Source organism: Aulostomus chinensis, chromosome 14, assembly GCF_037954235.1.
Source record: "Aulostomus chinensis isolate RoL2024-O1b breed Wild chromosome 14, RoL_Achi_v1.0, whole genome shotgun sequence".
In the NCBI taxonomy this organism is placed as follows: domain Eukaryota; kingdom Metazoa; phylum Chordata; class Actinopteri; order Syngnathiformes; family Aulostomidae; genus Aulostomus; species Aulostomus chinensis.
This window is the reverse complement of record NC_141333.1, coordinates 27,879,305-27,904,474: the sequence shown is the minus strand read 5'-3', so window position 1 is coordinate 27,904,474 and position 25,170 is coordinate 27,879,305. Positions and strand designations below refer to the sequence as shown.

The 25,170-nt window shown below is 39.3% G+C and overlaps 1 protein-coding gene across 3 annotated transcripts in view; it reads right to left on the bottom strand.

Moving 5' to 3' along the window:
- Window positions 1-2,131: 2,131 nt before the first annotated feature.
- Window positions 2,132-25,170, bottom strand: part of nlgn1 (neuroligin 1) — a 399,552-nt gene continuing 376,513 nt past the window's right edge. For all 3 annotated transcript variants that reach the window (XM_086225325.1, XM_086225326.1, XM_086225327.1), the window contains 7 exons: window positions 16,351-16,563; window positions 14,788-15,054; window positions 13,276-13,637; window positions 11,694-11,854; window positions 8,996-9,152; window positions 7,300-7,377; window positions 2,132-6,534 (listed from right to left, as the gene is read on the bottom strand). In XM_086225325.1, coding sequence (XP_086081451.1) covers window positions 5,938-6,534; window positions 7,300-7,377; window positions 8,996-9,152; window positions 11,694-11,854; window positions 13,276-13,637; window positions 14,788-15,054; window positions 16,351-16,563 — 1,835 coding nt within the window. In that variant the 3' untranslated portion in view covers window positions 2,132-5,937. The remainder of the gene's footprint in view (window positions 6,535-7,299; window positions 7,378-8,995; window positions 9,153-11,693; window positions 11,855-13,275; window positions 13,638-14,787; window positions 15,055-16,350; window positions 16,564-25,170) is intronic.

The following is a 25,170-nucleotide window of genomic DNA, read 5'->3' as shown; positions in this document are numbered from 1 at the left end:
ACAAACTCCCTGCTTAGTGTATGAAAAGCAATGACTTGCACTTCAAGTAATAACCTTTTTTTTTTTTTTTTGGGTGATACTGCAATTTTATTCTTAATTGAAGTATAAGGTTTACATTTCAACTAATCGGATATGTATCTGCTCTTTCAATTAAGTAACTAGTTAGCATAGAAGGCTCGGACAAATAGTCCTCCAATGTATCATACTGACGTATGGACTCAGTTTTCTGTTTAGGCTTCCATATAAATCTGGAAACAAGAGTGAAGCTGTCACTCCAGAGGCAATTAGCAAGCTCGTATCTGTTTAACTGTTAAGCGGTGAAGGAGAAGCTTCTATTATCTATGCAGTCTCCATCTTTTTATTAAGGTAAGGTGCCTTGGTAATGTTTTCATTTTGAATTTTCTAGTGTGGAGCATTATCATTAAATGAGAAACTGTGCCTGTCAAAATGCACCTTGAACAATACAATGTACATGAGGAAGGCAAAGGCATTTTAAGTTTTGGTTATCCAAAATTACACTAACATACTTTTCTTAGTAGGAAGGAGCATAATGTAACAAGTTATCTTTCACACTGACTGTGACTGAAGTGCAATATAGAAAACATGTAAGTATGTATTTTTATGAAAAAAAAAATTTGTCAGATGGGTTTGAAAGAATTGCTATGTTGGAACCTTTCAGCTTCTCAACCTTTGCCAGATAATGAGGAATGCCAATAACACAAAAATTCTTTAGATGGCTTGATGTAGGAAGTTCAACTGTCACCAATTACAGCTTTACATCTTTAACAACATACAAGATTGAGCTAGATGAATGTTTATTTGAGGGGATTTTTCATGTGGCATGAGTGATTTCTCACTAACAGGTGTTATTTATTTTCAAAAATGGTTCAGCACCCATGGTAAGAGTCATTAGGTTGCTCACCAAATGAGAGATTATTCTGTTCTCTGATGCTGTAGCATGATGGGAATTAATAAAGTAATCAGTGTTTAGTTTTTTTTGTCATCAAAATATTGATATGCATCCCAGATGAAATAAGCAATTTTTGTAAATGACGCAATTTTTATCAATACTCTCCAAGTCTTTATATTTAAAACATGAGTATGGGACTTTTAGTTCACTATAATGTTAACATTATCAGCCAGCCAGCATCAGCATTGTATTGTCTTCCAAGGCTCCTCTGATATTTTGTGAAATAAGGTTTGGTTCCATTGGCTAAGGGTAGAAAAAAAAAGTCAGGTTGCCTTAAGAGCACTTTCTCACCTGATGGTCTGGTACAGGGTCCGGACTTTTTTGTTGTTGTTGTTGAATTGTTTTCATAGGGTCCAGTAAAGTTCGCTTTCTCACTGCAATTATGAAAGCGGACCAAAGGAGCTACCTACGTCATGACGCCATTAACTGCAAGGTTTGCGCCTGTCATTGATTGGCTTGTGGATGAGCGTGCATCTGACGTTACCGCGTCGGAAGTGCTCTGGTGGTGTATTTGTTTTGGTCACAGCAAAGAAGTTACCATCAACCATTGATCCGTGGATTCACTTTGTTGTTGGTAGACGCCCCACTCTTTCTTATGGCATTGTGCGCCTTGTTGTACGCCTGCCCTAACGTTTTCATTTTTAGGTGAAATTTTCATTATCTGAATGAAATATTTAATTTCCTCCTCCCCCCCAAGTATTGCCATGGCTCATCTTTGCTTCGTTTATGTTTTTTTTGGCGGGAACGAGACGTTTAAATATGCTTTTGGTCCGATAGGCCGAAAAATGCTTTCACATTACACAGCAGCGGACTTTGGACCAGGATAATCCGGACCTAGACCACCTCCTGAGGCAGGACCAAAGACTCGGTCCTTCGTCTGGACCGTGGTCCGGTGGAACTTTCACATCTGTCAATTTGCTCCGGACTATCTGGAAAGTCCGAAAGTCCAGACCAAACAAGGTAGGTGAGAAAGTGTCCTAACAGGAGACTAATAAATCCCAAATCCGAGTGCAGGCAATCAGTGTTAGCCTATATGAAATATTTGTGTATAAATCTATCCGTGCAGCAATGGATGAGCTCAGCACTGGAGCCGGAGCCTGTCTCTACAATACCCCCCCCCCCCCGCCCCCCATTGTCTGTTATTACTGATTTGATTGACAGAGAAGGTTGTAAAAGTATCTGGCTCATGAGGATGATGTGTGATAATGCCTTGGAATCTTTCTTTTGTTTAAATCCCAGCTCAAGCCCTTGTGGTCCATTTCATCTAGAGAAACAATCTAACATTCTGGAGCAAACAGATGGAATTAGTTTTTTCAATTTAAATCTTATGACTTTGTGACAGATTGGCGACCCATCCAGGGTGTACCCTGCCTCTCGCCCAATGTCAGCTGGGCTAGCCCCCCCCATCCTTATTGGATAAGTGGAATAGAATATGGATGGATGAATGGAATTTAAATCTTATGCCAAATAATAAAAATCCGAGACTCCCTGTGACAGGCTACATTTGATCCCCCATCCAGTTTATCTGCTGCACTGTTATATGGAGTAACAGTGGTCTACACTCATGATTTTTAATGACTACACAGTAAAGGCGTGTTCACACCAAACGCAACACAAATTTTTCACGCGATAAGTTTACATGTAAAGTCTTTTTAGAGAGGCGATTAGACGCAAATTCGTGTGAACACTTGCTGGGCGACGCAAATGATGTGAATAACATGACACCAATTTCCATCCATCCATCCATTGTCTTCCGCTTATTCCTGTTAAGGGGGCTGGAGCGGATCCCAGCGGCTACGGGCAAGAGGCGGGGTACACCCTGGACAGGTCACCAGGGCCAACACATAGAGACAAACAACCATTCACACTCAAATTTACATTCATACCTATGATCAATTTAAAGTATCCAATCAGCCTTGTCCCCATTTGCATGTCTTTGGACGGTGGGAAGAAGCTGGAGTACCTGGAGAGAACCCACACAGGCATGGGGAGAACATACAAACTCCACACAGAAAGATCCCGTGCCCGAGCCGGGACTCAAACCCAGATCCTTGTTGCTGTTTGGTGACAGCTCTCACCACTGCACGACCGTGCTGCCAATGCGAATTTTATGGCATGAAACTGTGTCTACGCGGGAGTTGAAAATATTCAACTTGCATGACAATTTATTGTGACGTTGTGTCAAGAGAGCCTATAAGAGTTGAGATTCCCCAGGCGTCTGTGAAGTCACGTCAACGGTCCTGGCACCTGTAGTTGGTGTCCATCCATGATATCCTGACACCGATCCTCGCCAACAGGTCATCGAACTGGGCCCTCATCAGCCTGAAGTCCTGCTGGTAATGGCCGTCATCCAGGCGCAGTTCCTGGTGAAAGCGGTGAAATTAACCCAGTTGTGTGCTCCTCCAGATTATGCCATGGATCCAGAAATACCAGCGTTTGGTTTTCCGCTGTATCTGGGACTTCCACAACAGATACAAGCCAGCAATGGTTGATGATGGAAAGAAATTAATGGATAAATTGTCCTCGCATTTGTGGGGGAAAAACGTTTACGCGAATGAAATAAAAACAAATGATCCAGTGATGAAATTCGCGCAAACAAAGTGACGCGAAAATTCGTGTCACGTTTAGTGTGAACACGCCTTAAGAAAGCCAAGGGGGGCAGAATATGTTCTCACAACAGGGACCTGTGCTTCAGATGATCAAGCAGTGTCTTTTACTTTTCCTCACTATACATTCCTTCACTCAAGTACAAAAGGCTTCCCATAAAGGATATTCATCTATGTATTTGTGTATATTCTCTGTCATCCAGGTCATCACAATTCTCAAAAATTAATCAATTTCGGAAACTGGACTCCCCTCTTGTAGATAGATATTCATCTATCTATAATTGCTGTGTCTTAAAAGATTGGATGTGACTGCAGTCAGCTCTGCTGTGTGACACATCACTACTCTGGTGGATAACATTGTTAGTTGCTGAGGCTTGACTGACCTTACGGAGTTACCAATGGCAGACACACTTGCAGAATAGATGGTGAACTCAAGGGTGTGAGGGTAAACCACTTTACTAAGATAAATAACAGATGAGACAGTTGGGAATCTGTGGTAGAAAAACAATGGGTTCAAAAGGAAAAGTAGTAGCTCTTAAAAGAGAAGTAAATAGGGTTGACAGTTGATTTCATCTTCTAGGGGAGCTTTTCTCTTTCTGATCATGATGCTGTATGCCTCCATAAAGGCTAAACCTTGACAAAAGATGAAAGAAGACTAAGAAGTAATCATAAGGATTGACCTTCTCTGACTCAAAACCCATTAATTTGTCCAATGTCTGCACATTTTAGGACCAGTCAGTTCCACCAGATGCTCAGCCTTTGGGTTATATTTGTTATACATAGGTATTCATCATTTAAAAGCTCTGCAGAAGGTGGCTGTATAGTAGGAAAGAGAAACTATATATAGCTCAGAGATTCACTTCCTTTACTGACACCCCCCAATTTTCATCCTCTTGGGCATTCATTGAAGCACTCAGTCAACACAGCTCCCACATAAAGAAAAGAAAAAAATGGAAAAGAAAGGAATGTAATTCCTTCTGTATGTCCAGTAGTGAGAATATCAAAGAAGAATATGGATCTCAACTGAAAGTCTCATGAATTTGATTGATACAGTGAAATGTGATTTAACCACTATCAAAAAGTAGTACCAACACACAGAGTACAAAACTAGTCCTTACATACCCAGCTCCACTCAAGCTATACTATGTTATGCAAGAAAGTTGACCATATTCCCAGCCTCTCCCTTCTCCGTCCCCAAATCCAACCCACAACATCCACAGCTTGGGGCTGCATTTCCCATTGTCTCAGGAAGATGAGTGTGTTTCCTGTAATCCAATCAGGAAATCCGACAGAAATTGCTCCAATGCAAAGGAGAGGGTGAAATGATCCTTAATAATGACATAATCAGCAGAGCAGCCATCAAGCAGATAAATTGTCATGCGCATCGTGCTAAAATATCCAATTATCCTTTTGTCCTCCGGCTCTCTGTGTTCAAGTTGGAACCGACAGCAAGCTAGTAGGTAGATCTCCACTTCCCACTGGTTCAGTCCTGCTGGCAGATTTGTAGTAGGCCCTCCCAATCACCCACCCAACAACAATAGAGGGCTTTAGCCTTGGTGCTTCATGTACAGATCTAGATATGTAAATATGTTCTATACAATAAAATTGCTCCTGATCCTCAAAAATAAATGGATGAAAAGTATCTGTAACATTTTTTTTCCTCAAAAAGGTTTCCGTTGTGCATACAAAGTTTATTTTTCCCCTTGAGTTTTCAGTCCTTCTCTGATCCTCTCAACAATTGTCTTATCTTACATTGCCTCTATTGATGAGGTGAACACATGCCTAAATATGTTTGCGTGGCATCTAATCTGTGCCCCACAAATGCCGGAGTCTTCGGTGCAGCACCACTGGAAAACAATATGTTTTCTTTCATCTACAAAGTGCTCCCCTCTTCTCCCCTCTGAGGCTTGTCTGTTGCTCTGTTTGGCTTCCAGATATAACTGTCAGTCATTTAGTCAAAAGATCCCGAAGGCCATATCTGTCACCAAAAAGAAAAAGTTACCTACTATACCTTGTTTTGCTGCAGTATCAGAACAAAAATAATAATAATAAAAATCTTCTGTTTTGTTTTAGCTTCTGAGGTGGTTTTATTCATCTCCCTATTTTGTACTTTTTTTTAGATCCATGTCTCTTATTTTTCTACAAAAACATAATTTTTTTTTTTCATCTGGTCAAGGCCCCCTGTGTATCCCTTGACTATATTCCCTCAGGTATGAACAGGATGTGGTACAATCCCAGTATGACCAGTGTACTCCAGGCTGGCATTTCAGCTCCTGACATATCTGTGTATGTCTGCGTGTGGCCTTATGTCTCTGCAGTAGCAGTGGCATTAGCATTGCCTGTGTCAGTGCTTCCACAGGGCTATACACGGGTGGTGGAGTGTGAATGTGGGTGTGGCAGAGTATTATTCTGCCCACTGCTCGGGAAGGTGTTGAAAGAGTGGAGCGATGTTAGCCCCCCCATGGTGCTGGGGATCATGGTAATGGTATTTGGTGTCATGAGTGGGATATCATCTGGTGAGCGCCTCATGGCCAGCGTGTAGTCTGGTGGGCAGGCAGTCCTCAGCACCACATCATGAGGGTGCAGGGAGTCGCCAACCCCCCTGCAGTCCCGGTCCAGGTCAGAGTGTTGCTTCATCTGGAGAGACATGATCTCCTCCTCCTGGGTGTGGGCAAGGTCATTGGCTGCACTCCTCTGAGGGCTGCAACGCCTGTGGACATCATGCCGGCGTTTGTCTTTCTTGTAGTAAAGAGCAGCAAAGGCCAAGATGTTGAGAAAGAGCAGGGAGGCACCCACGGCTATGGTCACTGACAGTTCTGTGGAGTAGTCACGCTGGTCCACGAGATGTGGCTGGTTGTGGCTGTCCTGGGTCTCAGTAGGGAATGGAGTGGGGTTTGGCCGTTTGGTTACCAGAACCTTAGTCTTTGGTGTGCGGTTGGTAGCCTCTGGTGGCGGAATCTGAAACAAGGAAGTTTACAGGTTACATATTAAATTACAATTTTAAGTACATATTCCGATTTGCCTTGATGACACTCAAGGTCAAATTTTTTGGTCTAAGTTTTGGAAGTTTAGATTTAAGATAGTGAAAAATATGCCTTTTTGTCATTATATTCCCATTAATCTCTATAAACAGATTTATTTATTCAGATACAGAATCGGAAGCCAAGGGTTAAAATATTGAGACAGGGCAGCTTCTGGTTTCCATTGTCTTTTGGAGTAGCGTTAACCAATCACGTTTGAACAGCAATAGTCTGTTGTTCCCATGTAAACATCTACTGTATATGGAGTGCAAATAGAAATTCAAAGTTTGAAAAAAAAAAAACCTTCATCCTTATGAAGGTAGCCTGTGGAGATTTACTGAGATGTCACCTGGGCCTGGTCTGGAAGTCTTGGACCAGATATATGCGGTCTGGGTATACAGAAAACCCCCCAAAATACTGTCACTACATCACCTATTTTTTTCATTATCAGACATAGCCCATGGGTTCCTAGACTGTCTTCCTGTGAGTCTAACATGATTGCAAGGAACAAGCATAGGGCTGAACTGAAGGTAGAAAAATATTGCAGTTTTGTTAGACAGGTCAGTAAAAAGCTTGAGATAAAAACATGTTTTATTGTAAATAACAATTAATTTTTCCTAAACTTTCATTTGTTATGTATGCTAAGGAGGTCATGTGACTTGAGAAATGGTGTGAATAAATAAATGATGTGATTAATACCAACCTTGGTTGTGGTAGGGATTAGCTGGGTGACCTCATTGAGGCTGTGAAGATGAGGAACCAGTTCCAACCACAAATTGACCTGTGGTGGGGAGGGGAAAAACATCATAGTACACATGATAACTGAGTTCAAAGGAGCAACCTAAAACCAAGAGGAATAAATTAGGGGGGGATGTTGTGATTTACAATCTTACTGAATCACTGACAGGATTTGGGATACCAATTTAGGAGAAAGTATTTCTACATATTATGGCAAATGTTCTGTATGTTTAGCAGCAGAGTGAGTTAGTGATATGGACACCTTTGTCTCTTCATCATCAATAAATCATATGAATAAGCAAAATACTTTAAAATTAACATAAAATAATCTTTATGCACAGTTAAAAGGCTTATACAAACAAATGATAATTTTCAGTTAAAATAAAATTGGATTATGTTCTCCATTAGTGTGTGATTGTACAAAATTACTTGTCATTCACCAACGAGTAATTATGAAATCTGTGGTTTGTGAAATGCAAAAACAGATTCTAGTAGCAGAGCAGTGAGATGTTTCTTGTCAAGTGAATCACTTCACTCATATTTCACTCTCACATTAGATCAAGAATTTATAATGATTAACAGTTTAACAGTTCTGAACCAGAACCTTTAATACCGGATTGAAGTAGCCCCTGAAAACTTTTTCCCTGAGGTAGAAGAGCTCACTGTTATTCTAATGTGTCTCATGCATGTTAAAGCAACAACAAATATCTTCAACTGCTGTGTACAGTAAGTACAGACAGACACCAAAACTAAAGGACTGTATCTGCTGCCAAAACTGAGAAAACTATTTGAAAGAGGAGGTTTTTAAAATAATATTTAAGCCTTAAGGAATATTTACCTGCAATCAACATATCTTAGAGCACTGTTTGGCTTAATATGCATGTTGTCTCATGTTTTTATGGTACATCAAAAAAAAAAAATCAAGCAGATATCTTGTCAGGAATATGGAATAATATAAACACCTTTTATTTATCTCATGAGCACGTTAATATAATCTATGTTAGCCCTCATTTGAAACAAAGCATTATTATTCTTTTTTTTTTTTTTTTACAAATGAAGAAAAAAGTCTTTGAAATTAGGCATTTTTGATGTTGAGAAAGTTTGTAAATGTGTCACCTTTTTCCACATGAAAAATTTCAAGGACTAGTGTAGACAATTTTTTACCTAATCCTTAAATTGGACCTGATGTTGATTTATCTCGATTAGAAGGAAGCCAGATGTCTGACATCAGAAAACCTGCCTATCTGTCATACAGGCACATGACATAGTTCCAAAATCAAGAAATTCCATTCTAGATTTTAGACACAATTATTAATATTCAATACTGAAGAGAAAATTTCCAATCAGCAGACCAGCTTTGAAATAAACAAATAAAAATGACTCGACTGACATTATATAACGTGGTGTACTGCAATATTGAAGGGAATGCTAACTTTTACATCATTGGTCTCATTGGAACAATAGATTAAAATGTTAAACTAAAAATACATTTCTTAAGTCTGTAGCACCACACCTCTGCAGTACTACAGTATATAATTTAAAATGTTTTTTGACACACAATTAGCCATGAACACATCTTCCCATGATGTGGAAATTTGCAGTTGCCAATTTCTGATTAATTTACAATAAATTGCATGTCCCAAATATGATGAAATTAATACCTTGTTGGCCCGATAGTGCTCTTTGACACGGGGCTTCAAGCCAATGTGCAGGTATAGCTGATCCTTCTGGTTGTAGCGTGTCCATGCTACTTCTTCAAAACGGTTGGGCTTGGTGTGGATGAACTTGGTGTCCTGGGGGACAGGTTGGTTTGGGTCCCTGAGAATAAGTTAAGAAGGAAAATAATGAATAATGAAATAATAAATAATAAAAAAATAATGAAAGAAACAACTGAAAGGAAGGTCTGCTGTGGCTATTACTTTACAACAGCATACACACTCATTTGAAACAGTGTAACAATACATGTATTGCCCTCCTCATAATCATTGTTGTCTTCTGCATTTATAAATAGCTGCTACAATCTGTACACTTACTTCAGGGGAGAGGAAGGAATAAATCGCAACCACAATTGGAGTCGACCTTTTGAAACACAATTGTCTGCTTATTAAAATTTTTAATTTTGACCCAAGTGTAGCTTCTCCCCAGGCTGATAGGTATAATTATGAAAATAATGGATTGCAGAAGTAAGATACAGCCTCCAGTTTTCAGATTTTATTCAGCAGGGTTTGAGGTATTACACTTGATAGAATAAAAAGGGTCAAAAGGAGTATTGTTATTATTTTTTTATTGATTTTTGTAAAGATTCAGATTGAACAGAAAAAAGGTCTCAAACTGGCTCACGAAGTGACAGATTTCCCTCATTTGAAGGTTCAAAGGTTTATTCAAATTCCTTTTTTATTTAATTTTTAAAATTATGATTGTCTTCTATGTAAAAGGGAGCATCTAGGTAAGTAAGTGTTTGAGTAATGATAAGAGTTGTATGTGCTGCTTCAGTGGTCACCATGGCAGCATTTGAGATAAACAGAGAAATGCCAATTTTTGTATCTTATGTACACTTGCGGGCTGCACGGTGGTGCAGTGGTTAGCACTGTGGCCTCACAGCAAGAAGGTTCCAGGTCCGAGTCCCGGCTCGGGTGCGGGATCTTTCTGTGAGGAGTTTGCATGTTCTCCCCGTGTCTGCGTGGGTTCTCTCCGGGTACTCCGGCTTCCTCCCACAGTCCAAAGACATGCAAATGGGGACTAGGCTGATTGGATTCTCTAAACCTCTTGACCGTAGGTATGAATGTGAGTGTGAATGGTTGTTCGTCTCTGTATGTTGGCCCTGCGATGGACTGCCGACCTGTCCAGGTTGAACCCCGCCTCTCGCCCGTAGATGCTGGGATAGGCTCCAGCCCCCCCGCGACCCTTACTAGTAAGGAATAAGCGGACGACGATGTACACTTGCAGTTAACATCAATATCAATTCATACTAATACAATGGCTCTTTAAATAAATATCTGGAGCCTCCCATAAAGTGTGTAGCAGAGGTTACAAAGCACATTCAGTCAAGGACCCTGTACTAAACAAGTCCACTTACATTTTTATCTGAGCAGAACAGAGCCAGCCATGTGAGCTACGGAAACCTATTCAGATCCACTAAGCGCCCAATTGTCTGAGAGTGGCATATGGAGCCAGTCAGACCTCATCAAGAACATGCTTAACCATACAAATTGGTGGCTTAATCTCCCAGGTACCCAGTATTCCATGTCACTTTGTGGTTATATATGTAGATCATTAGTGGCTCTGTGTTCCCCTCAAGGCTACTGGGCAGTGCACAAGAAAAGCCACTGTCCCATTATACTATTGAAAAACAATTACTGTGACTAGAAAGTATGCTTAAAGGCATCATGAGACATAAGGGAATAAAAAAGTATTTTATTTGGTCCTATTTGGACAATAACTCATCAGCATGAGTGCATGCCTCTCACCCGTAGCCGCTGGGATAGGCTCCAGCCCTCCCCCCCCTGACCCTTCACAGGAACAAGCAGAAGAAAAGAAAATGGATGGATGGATGGATGGAACCTGAGAGACTGAGGCCTTCAAATGACCACCAAAATATATGCACCACCGTGCATATATATATATATTATAATTTAGTTCCAGCATCAATTTGGGAAATGGATGAGTAAACTTGGAAGATCACACCTTGTTAAGCTGGTATCTGAGTTATTAGGTCTTGGTTTATTCTAGAACAGCTCTTCATTAAAGGGCCTGGACCTCAGTTCCAGAGGGTGGCAAAGAGATTTGTCCAGCTGTCTCACTGCATTTTTCTGTACAACTTTGAAAACTGTATTTGGGAATTAAAGCCAGACATAGCTCAACTAACCAGCTATTTACTGAAATGTCTCTGCTATTTTTGACCCACATTTATCTTTCTTGTCCTTACCATGGTAATGTCCTGAGTATTTTATTTTACCTCTGGTAACAAACCTGTCCTCTGCTTCATTGTTCTTCTTGACAGTAACAACATACACATCTCCCTTTCTCTTTGCCATGGTGTTTTATCAATGCTCCAAAGAGTGCCCTGTCATTCTATTGGTCAGTAACTGTGTGTTATAGGAATAAAAAAAAAAGTGGTTTGACACTGGCATGATGCCTAAATGCTGATAATGGATTATGCAAGACTACCTGGGATAAAGATGTTCAAAATCAGGCACAATGGTGGAAATGTGTCAATCACGTCACAATCATGTCAAAATCTGTGTGTGTGAGAAATCTCAGCAATATTTTAATCCTTTTCTCAGTAATGATTTATGAACTCATGATGCCACAGTGGGACTGACATTGACCCATAGGAACCATATTTATGTGTCATTGTACCCTGTTTTGGCAAAGTTTGTCCAGTAAGTCATGACCACGGCACTGAGCATCACATCATTCTTGGAGAAGTTGCAAGGAAACAGCTCTGTTGGCCCAATCATGGGCAGGCCAAACACATATGGGATCTCATCTCCATGTGCTGCATCTGCCCACGGGGGGACCTGATGAAAAGGAGAAGAATTTAAAAAGAAAAAGACATTTAAAGGCATTGTTTTTGCTGTCACCTAACAATGAATATTCAAGTATCCGCAGAGAAGTAAAAACTCCACTTTTTTTCTTTATAAAAAAAGGGACATTAGTTTTAATGTTATTTTGAGCACAATGTCTGGCCAGTTATATTACAGTGAAGGAAAGCATGGGGAAAAAAAACCTGCTGATGACAGAAGAGACAGCTTTGAGTTGAATTTTTAAATAAAAAGTTTAAGTATGTTTGGGGATATAATCGCCACTTTCCACTTTCTGTCAAAAGGATTTATGTAATTAGTCAGTTCAAGCTGCAGGAGCATACAGACAGCTACTACACACATACAACTAGGAGAGAGAGGTTGATCAAGAAGCATTGCTTCTGTGGTTGAAAACTAACTTGTAACCAGAGATGCAACATGATTTAAGTGAAGTGGCATTTTCCTTTTCAGCAGCTGAATGCTATCTATAAGCATCCATTAAATATTATTTTTAGCATAACTGTCACTATGTCACTACTAGTTGTGCCAAGAAGGGTACATTTTATTAAACTACAGAATTATAATATAATCATGAATGTTGTTGCTATCTTAAGGTAATTTGCCAAACATTTCGGAAATCCCCTGAGGGGCCATGTGCCCACATTGATGGAAAATCAAGAATACCCAAATGAAAATCTAAAGATGGTGCTCCAGACTGCAGTCTGACAACTGTCATATCATGTAGTGTCAGCAGTGGATATAAAATAAAAATGACAACAAAAGAAAGCTGCATGAAATACCTCAGTCTGTATTAGAAGGATGCATAACAAATGACACAAAAAAATGTGGTTTGATGAAGCATCAAAGAATTAATGTGAACTGACATGTACTTGTAGGGTTTATTTTTAAAACATCATGTGTCAAAGACTTTGTAAATATAATTCAATTTTCTAAAATAAGATTAATCATTAAAATATATTACAAAATATATTATCAAAAAATATATTATTACAATATTTCAACAAAGTTGCCAATGATTTTGCACTCACATATGAGTGTGCTCTCGCTTATTGTTTTCACTCAGAAAAATCCCAATTAAGAAAACTGTGGTAAATGCTAAATCCTAATTAAAATTATTTAATAAGATTTTAAAGAACGATTTCTTCTCAAGAGCAGTTAGTAAATTAGGTATATCATCAAACTGAGATGCCATTATAAATCCATTATTTAGCCTGGAATATTAGTTGGCAGGATCTACTACAACTATCTAAACATTTTGCATTATGTTCAAAGAAATATCACTTTCCAAAAGTCTGCTTGCTACCTTATTTAGTGTATACTTGCAGTTTTAAATGCTTTCAATAAGCACACAATGATCACATCACTGATGATCAATACACTTGATGCCAGTGACTCACCTGTTCTGTCTGACAATGGTGGTAAAAGGCATAGAAATACGTCGGTGACCCAAAACTGGAGTGCAGGTCAGCTGTGGCAACAGCTGGTGCCACCCACTGGTGATCAGTGAAAAGCGCCAACAGAGTCTTCCGGCGGGTCTCTGGGTTGTGCCTATCAGCCCAGTCAGTGTACATGAACTTGATGGTTTCTCGTAGAATATCTTTTCCTTCTGGGTAGCCATAGAGGTCATCAACAAAACTGGACACTGCGTAGTCAAAATCATTTGCTTGGACGCCATTTTCATTGTCCACAATCAGCTCCACAAACTTTAGGCCCTCTCCCTGGTTCACTCCCAGCATAATGTCATAGTTTAGGAACTCACCTGGAAGGAGACATGTAAAGCACAGAGGGTTGGTGATGCATCAGTTGTGCTAACCACAAAGTGTAGTTATGGAATATGTTACGTTACTATAGAAGGTGATTTTAATATCCATGTGTATAATGATACATTATTGCTGTGTTGACTTCATTATTACACTCAAAGGTTTCTCACAGCCTATCCAGAGTGTACCCCTTCTCCTGCCCAATGTCAGCTGGGATAGGCTGCAGCCTACCCATGACCCTTAACAGATAAGCGGAATAAAAAAATGGATGGACTGATGGATGGGTTTCTCAAAGATGGTAAATACATCAATTCACTTTTCCCGTCAACCTTGTGGCACATGGGTGATGAAATTGCACATGTTTAAGCTTGACTGAATCCTCTTTTATTGTTTATTTTAAATGAAGAAAACTTTTAAATTACTGGATTATTTGATGTTGTTTCAGACAGATTTAAGGAAGTAATTCAATCACTGTGATGATTGATCATATTGAATGTGCTGTAGCCTCAAAAGCAAATGATGCTTGTCTTCTTTTTTCATCCAAAAGAAAGGACAACAACATGGTATAACTCCAAAGTTAAATGAAAAAAATTGCAATAACTTGTAAGAAAAGAACTTCAAAAAATGGCTTGAAGAAGAGAGTAAGATTTTAGACAAGAAGCATCTACATTTTCAATATTTCAGTAGGCTATAATTAATACATTTTAACATTGAAAGTTTACAAACCTCCATGGATTTTGTAATTTTTTTCTTTTTTCTAAACTTCCAAACTGGACTATTGCACTTCCTTGTTACCAGGCTGCTCTGCCAAGTATCTAAAGCCTCTCTCAAGCTCATTCCTCTTCATTTTCCATCTCATCCTGTCAATTTTTGTTTGCTTACTAATTTTTGTTTGCTAACTCCAGAACGACAACAGTCCACTTACCCACCACCCCAACAAGTTGAGGCGGATGGATGCTCATTGTGAGATTGGTTTTGTTTCTTCTGTGCCAGCGTGGATGTGAGTGAACGTTCTCACACTTGAGAATTTTTGTGCATGTAGAGTGGGGCTTGACCTAATTTGTAAAAAAGCCCCCAGAATAACACCCATTATAAAAAAAGTGTTTTTAACTAAATTGTAAAGTAATTGTGGAGGTTGTTTTCCCGTACCTTGCTCCATCAGTATCTGTGGGTCATCAGGTATAACGTCACCATCAATAACAGGTCCAAATGCAATATGGTAGCGGGCTGGCTGAATATCTTGATCCACAAGCTCCTTGTAATGTTTTCTCTGAAGACACACAACAAGTTCGACAGTGTCCTCAAGGTTGCACCCCACCTTGCGGGCCAGCATGCGGGCATACTTGGCTGGCTGGAAACTAACAGCCCAGCTGGACAGAGCTGTGCCACTCTGGGCGATGGCCCTCTGGAACAGGCCTGGAGATGTGTGCAGCACAGGGGCAGAAAGACAAGAAAGAAGAAAACTATGTTTCAGTGACCTTTACAACCAACCAATGATGTCATGATATAACATACAGTATACACCCTGGGCATTGAAATCACAAAATAATGGTTGAAACTTAGAATTTAGAGAAAATTGAAGTCAGTGTTTAGTCAGTCTAAACTCATGAGTAGAAAGTGGAGAAAATTTCATCATATCTTGATGTGACTCAATTGAAGGGCATCATCTTCAAGTTTAACTGATCATCAGATATTTCTTGTTGGCTAAGATAGCAGCTAGTCACTAGACACAAAGTCTCAAGGTCTGGCATGGACAATATATTAATAAGGTCTATCTCTTCTTTGGCTTTGGTCGTAAGGAGTGTGTTTATTTTGTCACTCTAGATGGAGACAACTGAACAATCTTAGCAACTGAGGCAATATTTTAAACTAATAAAATCAACTATTCTTTTCAAAAGAATATTGTCCAACTCAGATTGAGACCAGTTAAATCAAATACTAGAATGGGAAAAGAAAGAGATAAATTCATGTATAACATACAAGAGCTGAGCATAGACACAAAAAACAAAATTTAATCATTCTAAAAAATTACAAGGTTTCTGAGGATACAACCGTTATGTCATACATAAGGTTCTAAACATTGTTAAAAAAAGAGAATTTGGATTTGAATTAGATTCTTTAAGGAAGATCACCCATTTTGTCCTCCAAATGCATCTATCTTTTTCCTACATTACCAAACATATGTGTCAGAGAAACAAGGCAAATTCAAGAAAACCACCACCAGAGTGGAGTGTAACATCTACAGGTGCTGTGTGTGTTATACTTTTACAATGTGTGTGTGTGTGTGTGTGTATTTGTGAGAGTTTGCATGTGCAACGGTGAAACAGATACAACTGTAATATGTTAATGATTTTATTTTCCAGCAATATCAGCCTAAACTTTGGATTTCCCTTAAAAGTATTTCATTATGTGTAAAGAGTGTGTGTTTTAGTTGTACGGTGTGTGTGTGTTTGTTTGTGTGAATGTGTGTATGTGTTTATGCCTCCTGTACAAAGTAAAAAAAGTGAAGGATGAACTGAAGACATACAATCAAGCATTAACTCACAAGTAAATTAAATATATGTAAAATCTTAAAATCTTGTACACTGATGTTCTGCTCAGAGTACCAAACTACAAATGCCAAGTGTGAACAGAGGTATGTTAATGTTCTGCATACACACTAAATATGAATGAAGGTACTTCTTGGATTCCTCACATGCTTGAAAGTGTTACCTTTGGTGGAGTTGCTCCAGCGGTTGCCCTCTGAGTAGTGAGACAGTGTGAGCAGATTGACACAGGAGGCTCCAGCACCTGAGCCAAACACAGTGATACGTAATGGATCGCCGCCAAAGGCAGCAATGTTCTCACTGGTCCAGCGAAGAGCCTGGATTTGATCCAACAAGCCATAATTCCCTTTAGCTGCCTGGTCACCTGTACTCAGGAAACCTGTATAGCAGGAGACAAAAAAGATGATTTTATATTAGGTCTATGTATTTTGCAAGTAAATAGTGCTATTTAAGTCATAAATAACGGAATTAAAAAAATAATTCCCACTGGCCAGTCTCAGTTTCAGGATGTGATGAAATTCTTTCACTACAATGCTATAAAAATAATAATAATTAAAAAAACAACAAGCAAAGTATCATACTTCCATTTCAGCAAGATCACAAAATTATGGCAGCAAGGAATACATCTGAGAAAAAAAGACAAGAAAAGATATGACTGTTTCCTCAATTAAATCTCAGAGTTTTACACAACTGAAGGATGGACAGGACAAAGGATCTGAGACAGGACAAAGGATGGAGTTTAGTATCCAGCCTAGAGACAGGAAATACCGCTAAAGCCAAAACATTTCTGTTTCTCCTTCTTTCTGTTATTTTGTTCCAATGTATTTGCACTGCAACTTACTTCACAGGTGAAGCAGCCTGGCAAGAGCAACTGAAAAACCCACACACGTCTAGACACACGCGCGCACACAAACACATACACACACACAGAAGCATGCACATGCACACAGACAGACACACACACACACAGACAAGACACACAGAGACACACACACACAGTGGTGAGAAATGCACTCAGTATGTGTAAAATAATTAAATACATTGGAATCATCTGTGTGCAGGGAGCAAGGGGGATCCGTGTAGCAGTTTAGATAATTACTACCTCAAGATAATGAATCTATGACATACACTTCAGTCCATCAATTTACACAAATTGTATTCTTAAAAATTACTTAATCATCCTAAGCAGAATAAAGGACTAGAGAAGTGTTTCTGAAGTAGGAGCAGCACAGTTTCTTCTGATTTTGTTGTTTTACATTGCACACACCTATGGCCTCTTTACTTCAATTCATAACATCTTAGTAAATCCACATGTTCTGTTATGCTTATTAAATTCTCTTGTGTGGGTGGGTGAGAAAAATGTCCAAATGTTCAAAGTCATGTCCTATGGTCAAGGTCTCATGAACTGCTTTATTAAAACTTGTGTTAAAAATGAAATTGTACAGGTATGCTTGCAGAAATTGATTGAATGTAGTACAGCACTTCCACGAACACTTTCCACCAGCTGCCACAGTCTCCCACAAAATTAAGTCTACATCACAAGGAATAGAAGATGGATGTTTATTTATTTTCATTTGGTCTCCAAATGATTACTACAGCTACTACTAAAAATGATCATATTATAGTAAAGAAAAAATACATAGCAAAGTTCCAATAGATAAGCAGCCATATTTCTCACTGTACAAGGAACCCTCATTTAAAAGGGAATTAGCCCTTTTTGTTTAGTCTAAATATCACACAGAGACTCGTTTAAGAGAGTGATATATTAAAATTGTTGCCAAAAAACAGAAATAATGGTAGAGTAATTATTTACAGAAATCTCCTATTTTCTATTGTGAGAAAATGAGCTTTTGATCATGTTATGTTCATATGGCACCACCATATCAGGAGTTGATTGTGTATAAGTACATGACGTGATTGTTTATGTTAAGTTGTGCAGGCTGCTAGTTGCGCCCGAACTGTCAAGGCTGAATGACGACAACAGGACAAGACGAGCTGACTGTGCAGGAGGCTGGAGTACTAATCAAGAAGTGTGATATGCATGAGGGTAAAATTATGTATGCAAAAAAGGTGTGGCTTCAAGCATATATTCACTGTCTGTTAATATATTATTCAGACTCCCTGCTGCACTCTCAAGGTGCATGTAGTGGGGTCTCCAGATATATATCTGTCTGCTTTGTTGTGTGAAATAAAGTGTTGATTTGTCTAAAGCAGACGACTCCGGTTGATCTGTTCTCATCAACAGACCCGGTGAAGTTGGCGTACTTCAACACTATTTAATGGTAAACCATAAAAAACATTCCTTTTGTAACCCTGGCTAGTTGAACCCCCAGGTTATTACTGTCCCTTTAATTCAGGTGTGTTGGTTTCAGTGTGACAAAAACTGATCCGAGTGACTATCTCAACGTCAGTATACGCTCTTTGCGCGCCCCCCTGGACTGAGGCAGCATGGTGTGCATGGATGTAAGAGAAAAGAGGAGGAAACTTGTAGATTAATAAACAGAAAATACAGAGAAAATATGAGATAGAGTTGAGCACAGAAGAAGACAAGAGGAATGACGAGCTGTGACTCCATGTGAGATGACGCTGAACTGTTAGACCTGTAAACAACTGATCTCCGGCTGAGTGACAATCATTAGCTACATTAGCATGCTAACTCGCTAGCGACATATTACATGATGCTGAAACATGAAAATTAGCTTTGTATTCTCACTTAAACCAGTCAGGATGAACTTGAGGGGGGTCGAGTAAATTTATAAATGTCTGAAGTCTATTTAACATGGTTATTGAATCTTGCATTGTTAATTACTGTATGTGAATGTGAATACTTGATAACTGTTAACTGGAAGTTAATGAGATTTCGACAGATATTTCATGCATCTATAAGCTAACTGAGTATGTGTTTAGGTGCAAGAGTGGAGTTCTACATTACTATGAACAGTGAAGTTCATGTAAATAAGTTACAATATGTTGTTATTGTGAAATGTGTCATAGGTTCTATGTACTTTGAAATAAGATGGTTATTAAGAGGTTATGGGAAGGAGTAACATTTGACACTGTAAGCAGTAATTTTATTAGGGCCTGAGCCAGTTCCTGGCCAAGACCCTATTATGTTTCGAAGGCACACTCGCCACTTCAAAAGTTAATTTGACCCCCTAAACATGCTGGAAAACTCACCAAATTTGGTACGCACATCGGGTGCGGCGAAAAATTTGATAATTAAAAAAAAAGAGGCGCTCTACTCAATAGCGCCACCTACATACACAAAAAACCACGCCACAGCCTGTAGGAATGTCCTACAGACATGGGACCAACACCATTGAACTCGTCTCATCAAGACGGATAAATCATACACTCACACCCCTGACCTAACTGTAACAGGATGTCCACAATTTGGACACGAATGTCTAATTTTGGACAATTTTGCGCCCCGAACAAAATCTATCTCCTCCTAAACCGTAAATGCCAGGGCTTCCAAACTTTCACACATTACTCTCCCAACTGTGCTGATTAAAAGTTGTTAAAGGTTAATATACTACGCGCTTGGTTTGGATTTTATGAGTCGTCAAAATGGGGGAGACACATTTCACCTTACAATGGAAGTCTATGGGGAGAGCGCGTCCTCTCAGGGTACATACTCTCAAACAAATGCTTCTCACATCTACACCATACATCCCACAGCTTTTAAAAACACACCACTGTATTCCTGACAAAAATCCCGACAAAAATATGGTATTTTGTGTGACTTTTCACCAACGTATGCCGACTTATTCAGCTTTTACACACTACATTTCTCTTAATCCTCCGCTCTCTCCACTCCAGCACAGATCAGACACAGTGCAGCGGGGGAGCGGTTCTTAATGGGCCAGCTGGCAGCTCTGCTCTCAGCTCTGCTCTCAGCTCTGACAGAGATGGCAGAGAGCGAGCAGAGAAGGGAGGGGCTCTTAAAGGGCCGGCTCTCAGCTCTGCAGTCACACTGTGCAGCGCACTGAGGCTCGTATCTCCTAAACTACGAGGCCTAGGGATTTGCCGATTACACCGTTGGATTCGGGCCGGTGTCAAGGTCGCGACCGTAGGCCGCGCGGGGGCTCAGGCCCTAACAACGCTGCTTGCAGCTTTAATTTAAATATTGAAACGGACTTTGGTTAAGTACTAGATGAATAATTATTTTCCATGGCCGTGTAGGCTGTTTTTTTTAGTTGGAGTCCTTCCTGGTGTCCTCGGTTTGCCTACCATCTTCTGCTGTCATCTGCCGGTATTCCCATCCTGCTTGTCACTTACCTGCAGGAAAAGGATCATCCACGCTCATGTCTCAATATCCCCCCATTTCCCCCCTGCATCGAAATACTCACCTTGGACATTCACTGCGAAAGAGGGCGGTAGGACTTTATGAGTGCACTAATTTTTTTTTTTTATTCTCTCAACTCAATTGAACTCCTGGGACATTTTTTTACAAATATTCCTGAGATCTCAGAGGTTTTTTATTTATTTATTTGTTTTTGGGGGGTTTAAAGCAAAAGTAACTTGTGGTGAAACAAAGTAATTAGGGCCTGAGCCAGTACCTGGCGAAGACCCTGTTATGTTTCGAAGGCAGAGCAACACATTAGCAGCACTAAAAACACTAAAAACACACACTAAACAGTGTCCCAGGCCCCCCCCAACAGCCATGAGGCAACTGGGCCAGACGGCCCGGAGCCAGTTTTCACATACACACCCATTCAAAACCTGGTACTAGACTGTTCTTGTTCTCAATGAGTGCGCGCTATATGCGCATAATGCGCATAACGCGCATAATCTAATTTGACCCCCTGAACATGCATGAAATTCGCTGAAATTCGGCACAATCGTTCGGTATGTCTCAACATTCACTAATCAAAAACAAAAACACCACAAAAGTCTATAGCGCCACCTAGGGAGCCACACAAAAAAAAGATAATTTTTTTTAATTTCGCGTGCTATAACTCCTCACACAAAACTCCCACAAACATGGGACCAACACCGTTGGACTCATCTCATCAAGATGAACAATTCTTACACTCTGACCCCTCACCTATCTCCAACAGAACGTCCACAAATTGAGTGTGTCCTCTCAGGGTACATACTGTCAAACAAATGCTTCTCACGTCTACACCATAGATTGCACACCTTTTAAAAACACATCACTGTATTCCTGACAAAAATCCCTACAAAAATATGGTATTTTGTGTTACTTTTCACCAACTAATGCCGACTTATTCAGCTTTTACACACTACAATTCTCTTAATCCTCCACTCTCTCCACTCTAGCACAAATCAGAGACAGTGCAGCGGGGGAGGGGTTCTTAAAGGGCCAGCTGGCAGCTCTGCTCTCAACTCTGCAGTCACACTGTGCAGCACACTGAGGCTTCTATCTCCTAAACTACAAGGCCTAGGGATTTGCCGATTACACCGTTGGATTCGGGCCGCTGTCAAGGACGCGGCCACAGGCCGCACGGGGGCTCAGGCCCTAACAACGCTGCTTGCAGCTTTAATTAAGAGTGTGTATTGTGAACACAATTGGTATAGGTACTGCAGTATTTTGATCCAGTGCTCAATTTGTGTTGCCTTAATCTATTTTTTTGTTTATTTAATTTTCATGAGATACTGCACTGTGAAATTTCTTCTCTGGGTCCAATATACTTTCCCTAAAAATTCAGTTTGTTGTGTATGTGGTATTTGGGGTGGATATCTTCTGCAACAATAATTGGCAAGGTACATATCAGCAGTCTCCTCATCGAATCTAGAATAGAAATAACCCTCATACATGATATTTGATACACATTTAACTGTCTTAAAGCGACAGGAGCAGAGAGGGGTTACACTTTCATTTTATACTGTTAAATATTTATAAATGTTATCAGTCTGACCAAAATGCAGACATATGTACCTGCACAGTTGCTAAATTTTTGCAAAGTCTTTGCATAGTGTAAAAACAATAATGATCCCTTGTCATATGAGCAACTTTCCCTCTGGTTTATTTTCATAATTACAAGGTTACATATGTTAAAATGCAGAGAATATTTGACCACAGAGCACAAATCAATATAATTATTCTAGGGACAGTTTTATGATGGGTTACTATGGGGTGTGATTTGATCATACATCGTATATAAAGTCCACTTCAGCTGCAAGAAGCACCAGTGCTAACAGTATGACAAATGTGCTGATGAGACAAGGCAAACATCCATGGAAATCCCCATCTTTTGTGTGAGTTCATGTTAAAGCCACCCTCTATCCCTCTGATTTCCATGCCAAACTCTCCAGTGCTTCCTACATGCATCCAGAGAACCTCACACACCATCCTGCTTACATATTTGTCTCCATATTCTCCTTTTCAGTCTTGCACCTTCCCAAGTTTGCAGCTATGTGGAATTGCAATTATCCTGCAACTCACAACTCCAGTTTCCCCAGAGAGTTGCAGTGAAGCCACATTTATACAGACACCTACAGTAACGTATCAGTTTCCCTCTCTGGAGAGACATCAAAAATAGGCGTATGCCCGATGTAAGTATGTTGACAGCAAACACAAAAATATCACTAACTAACTTTATTACAATCGTGGCGAGTTGATGAAATTAGGCACATTGTTCTGAATTTTTAAGAAAAGGAGATAAACATGGAGGTAATTTTGAGTTTGGGTTTTTAAATTGAAGCTACAGAACACAAGAATTATATCTGATATATGAGGAAAAAAGGCATTTCAGAGGGTAGCCTGTCATTTGAATCCATACAAAATTACAAACATTGTTACTGACCATTCTTACCTTCAAACACTGATTCTTTGTGACTGAACTATGTAACCTTGGAGAAAAACAAATAAAAACCCTCCCATCAAACTTAGCTGAAGTGCTGGAACTGTAACACATTAAACTCAGAACTCAGACGGTCTCAGATCAAAAGCTTGCATGCATTGAACAGATCTTTTGCGCAAAATAGATATGGAATTGTTTTCATACCTTATTCTTACTTGATAATCCTCATCTGTATCTATACGCACAGGGAACATCAGGAAATGAAACAGCGCCCCTTGTGTATCCATACTTGCATATAAGACAATGTCATGAATGAATATATCTGAGATTCAACTGTATACATTGATGGTCATGACTTTATTGTACTTTACTACAGAACTGTACTTAACTTAAGCATATCAGTAAACCTGGAAACTGCTTTAGACACACACACACACAGAGCAAAATTATTGCTTAATTGAGCTCATTTGTTTTCTATTCCCTTCCTACTGTGTTATTTATTTATTTGTGTTGTTCTTGATCAAAACCTAATCTTGTGGAAGCAACAGCAGACATCTACAAGAAACATTTTAATGGATTCAATTTAGCTGCAGTGCAGGGATGGGCTGGCATTCACAAAGAGCAAGGCAGGGAGAATGATTAGTACAGTGTTGAGGCAGCATAGTAGTGCTCACCCTCCCATTCACTTCCGTGTTCTCTTTTACCTCAGGCACACACACATATATACAGGTTGTTGAGCTACAAAAACTACAAGTAAATTTCCACAGATTAACATTTAAAATGACTGAGGGCATTTCACTGCTTGGCTTTCACCCCCAAATTAAAAACGGAATCTTAATTTTTTTAAACCTACAACTCATCAAATCAACAACTTTCTGTTGTTTGGTGAATTTTCTTAATAGTTTAACATATCCAAGGGAAGATATTTGGTCCTTGTCGGAAAGGAAATAGAGGAACACCTAACAACAAGACACACAGGGTGTGATTCAAATCATAACTGCTCAAAGGCAAGAGAATTTTTCGGTGACTGCCATCATTCACAAGTTATGAATACATCATTTACTCTGAACTGTTTTTTAATAGTTCTTATAGGTATAATACAATGTGTGTCAACCAAGGCAGGTTTTAGAGTTGACCAAGTTCAAATAGAGTCAGTTAAGATTTGAAGAAAAAGCAATAAAAAAAGCCCATCAAAAATGCTTCTCTTTCCTATTTTTATTTGGGCAAACTCAAATATATATATATATATATATATATATATATATATATATATATATATATATATATATAATAAAAACAACAAACAAATTAAAGTACCATTTATACCCATAAACCACATTTAGTGATTCAAACCTTAATAGGGAAATGGGGGGTCAATTCACAAAAGTTAAAAGTTTAGGTTGAAAAAGTGAGTTTCATGCTTCACATAACTCAGCAAAATCTCTTCAGCTGTTTGATACAAAGCTACACCCATGCTTGCAATTGCACTTTCACACTGCTGTTGATACAGTCAAAATCCAATACTCGTGCTAATGTTTTTAGTTCATGGGGAAAAAAGAATTCAAACATGGTGGACGTATGTGTCCTATTGGACTAGTGCACATTCAGCTGCATATGTGTCAGTGTGACTCATGTTCATTTTTTCCCCAGATTTTCTTTAAAAAAAAAAGTTAATTTTTGCTTCACCAGCTGATTGATTCTTCTCATGTTTTTTGTGAGGCATTGATACACATTGGCAAATGATCATTTTCAGTTAGACAGCTCCATCGCTCATTCTGACCAAAAAAAATGAAGTAGAAGAACAATAATGGCTTTTTCCTTTGGATCAGGAAAAAATAATTTAAAAAAAAAAAATTTTGGCGTTTACCTGCCTGTATGACTCTCACAGTGTGTTTGTAATGTCCAAATGTGGGAATGTTGAGCTTAATCATCCTTCAAGCTTTGCAACCAGACATACCTGTGTTTATTCCCCTGCGAAGGATAGGCCATATGTGTATGTGTGAGGTTCAGTAAAAAAACACTGTCCATGATCACAGCTACTGTGATATGGGTGCTCGTCTTCTAAGCTCCAAGGGATGACATTATTGAGGTGAACCTTGATCCAGGCATCCAGCTTTTATTCTCTCTAACTCTGTTGAGTCATAGAGAGAAGACCAAAAGGAATCTTTTTTCTTCTTTTTTTTCCCTCCCCCACACATCTTTCTCAGCCCACATCT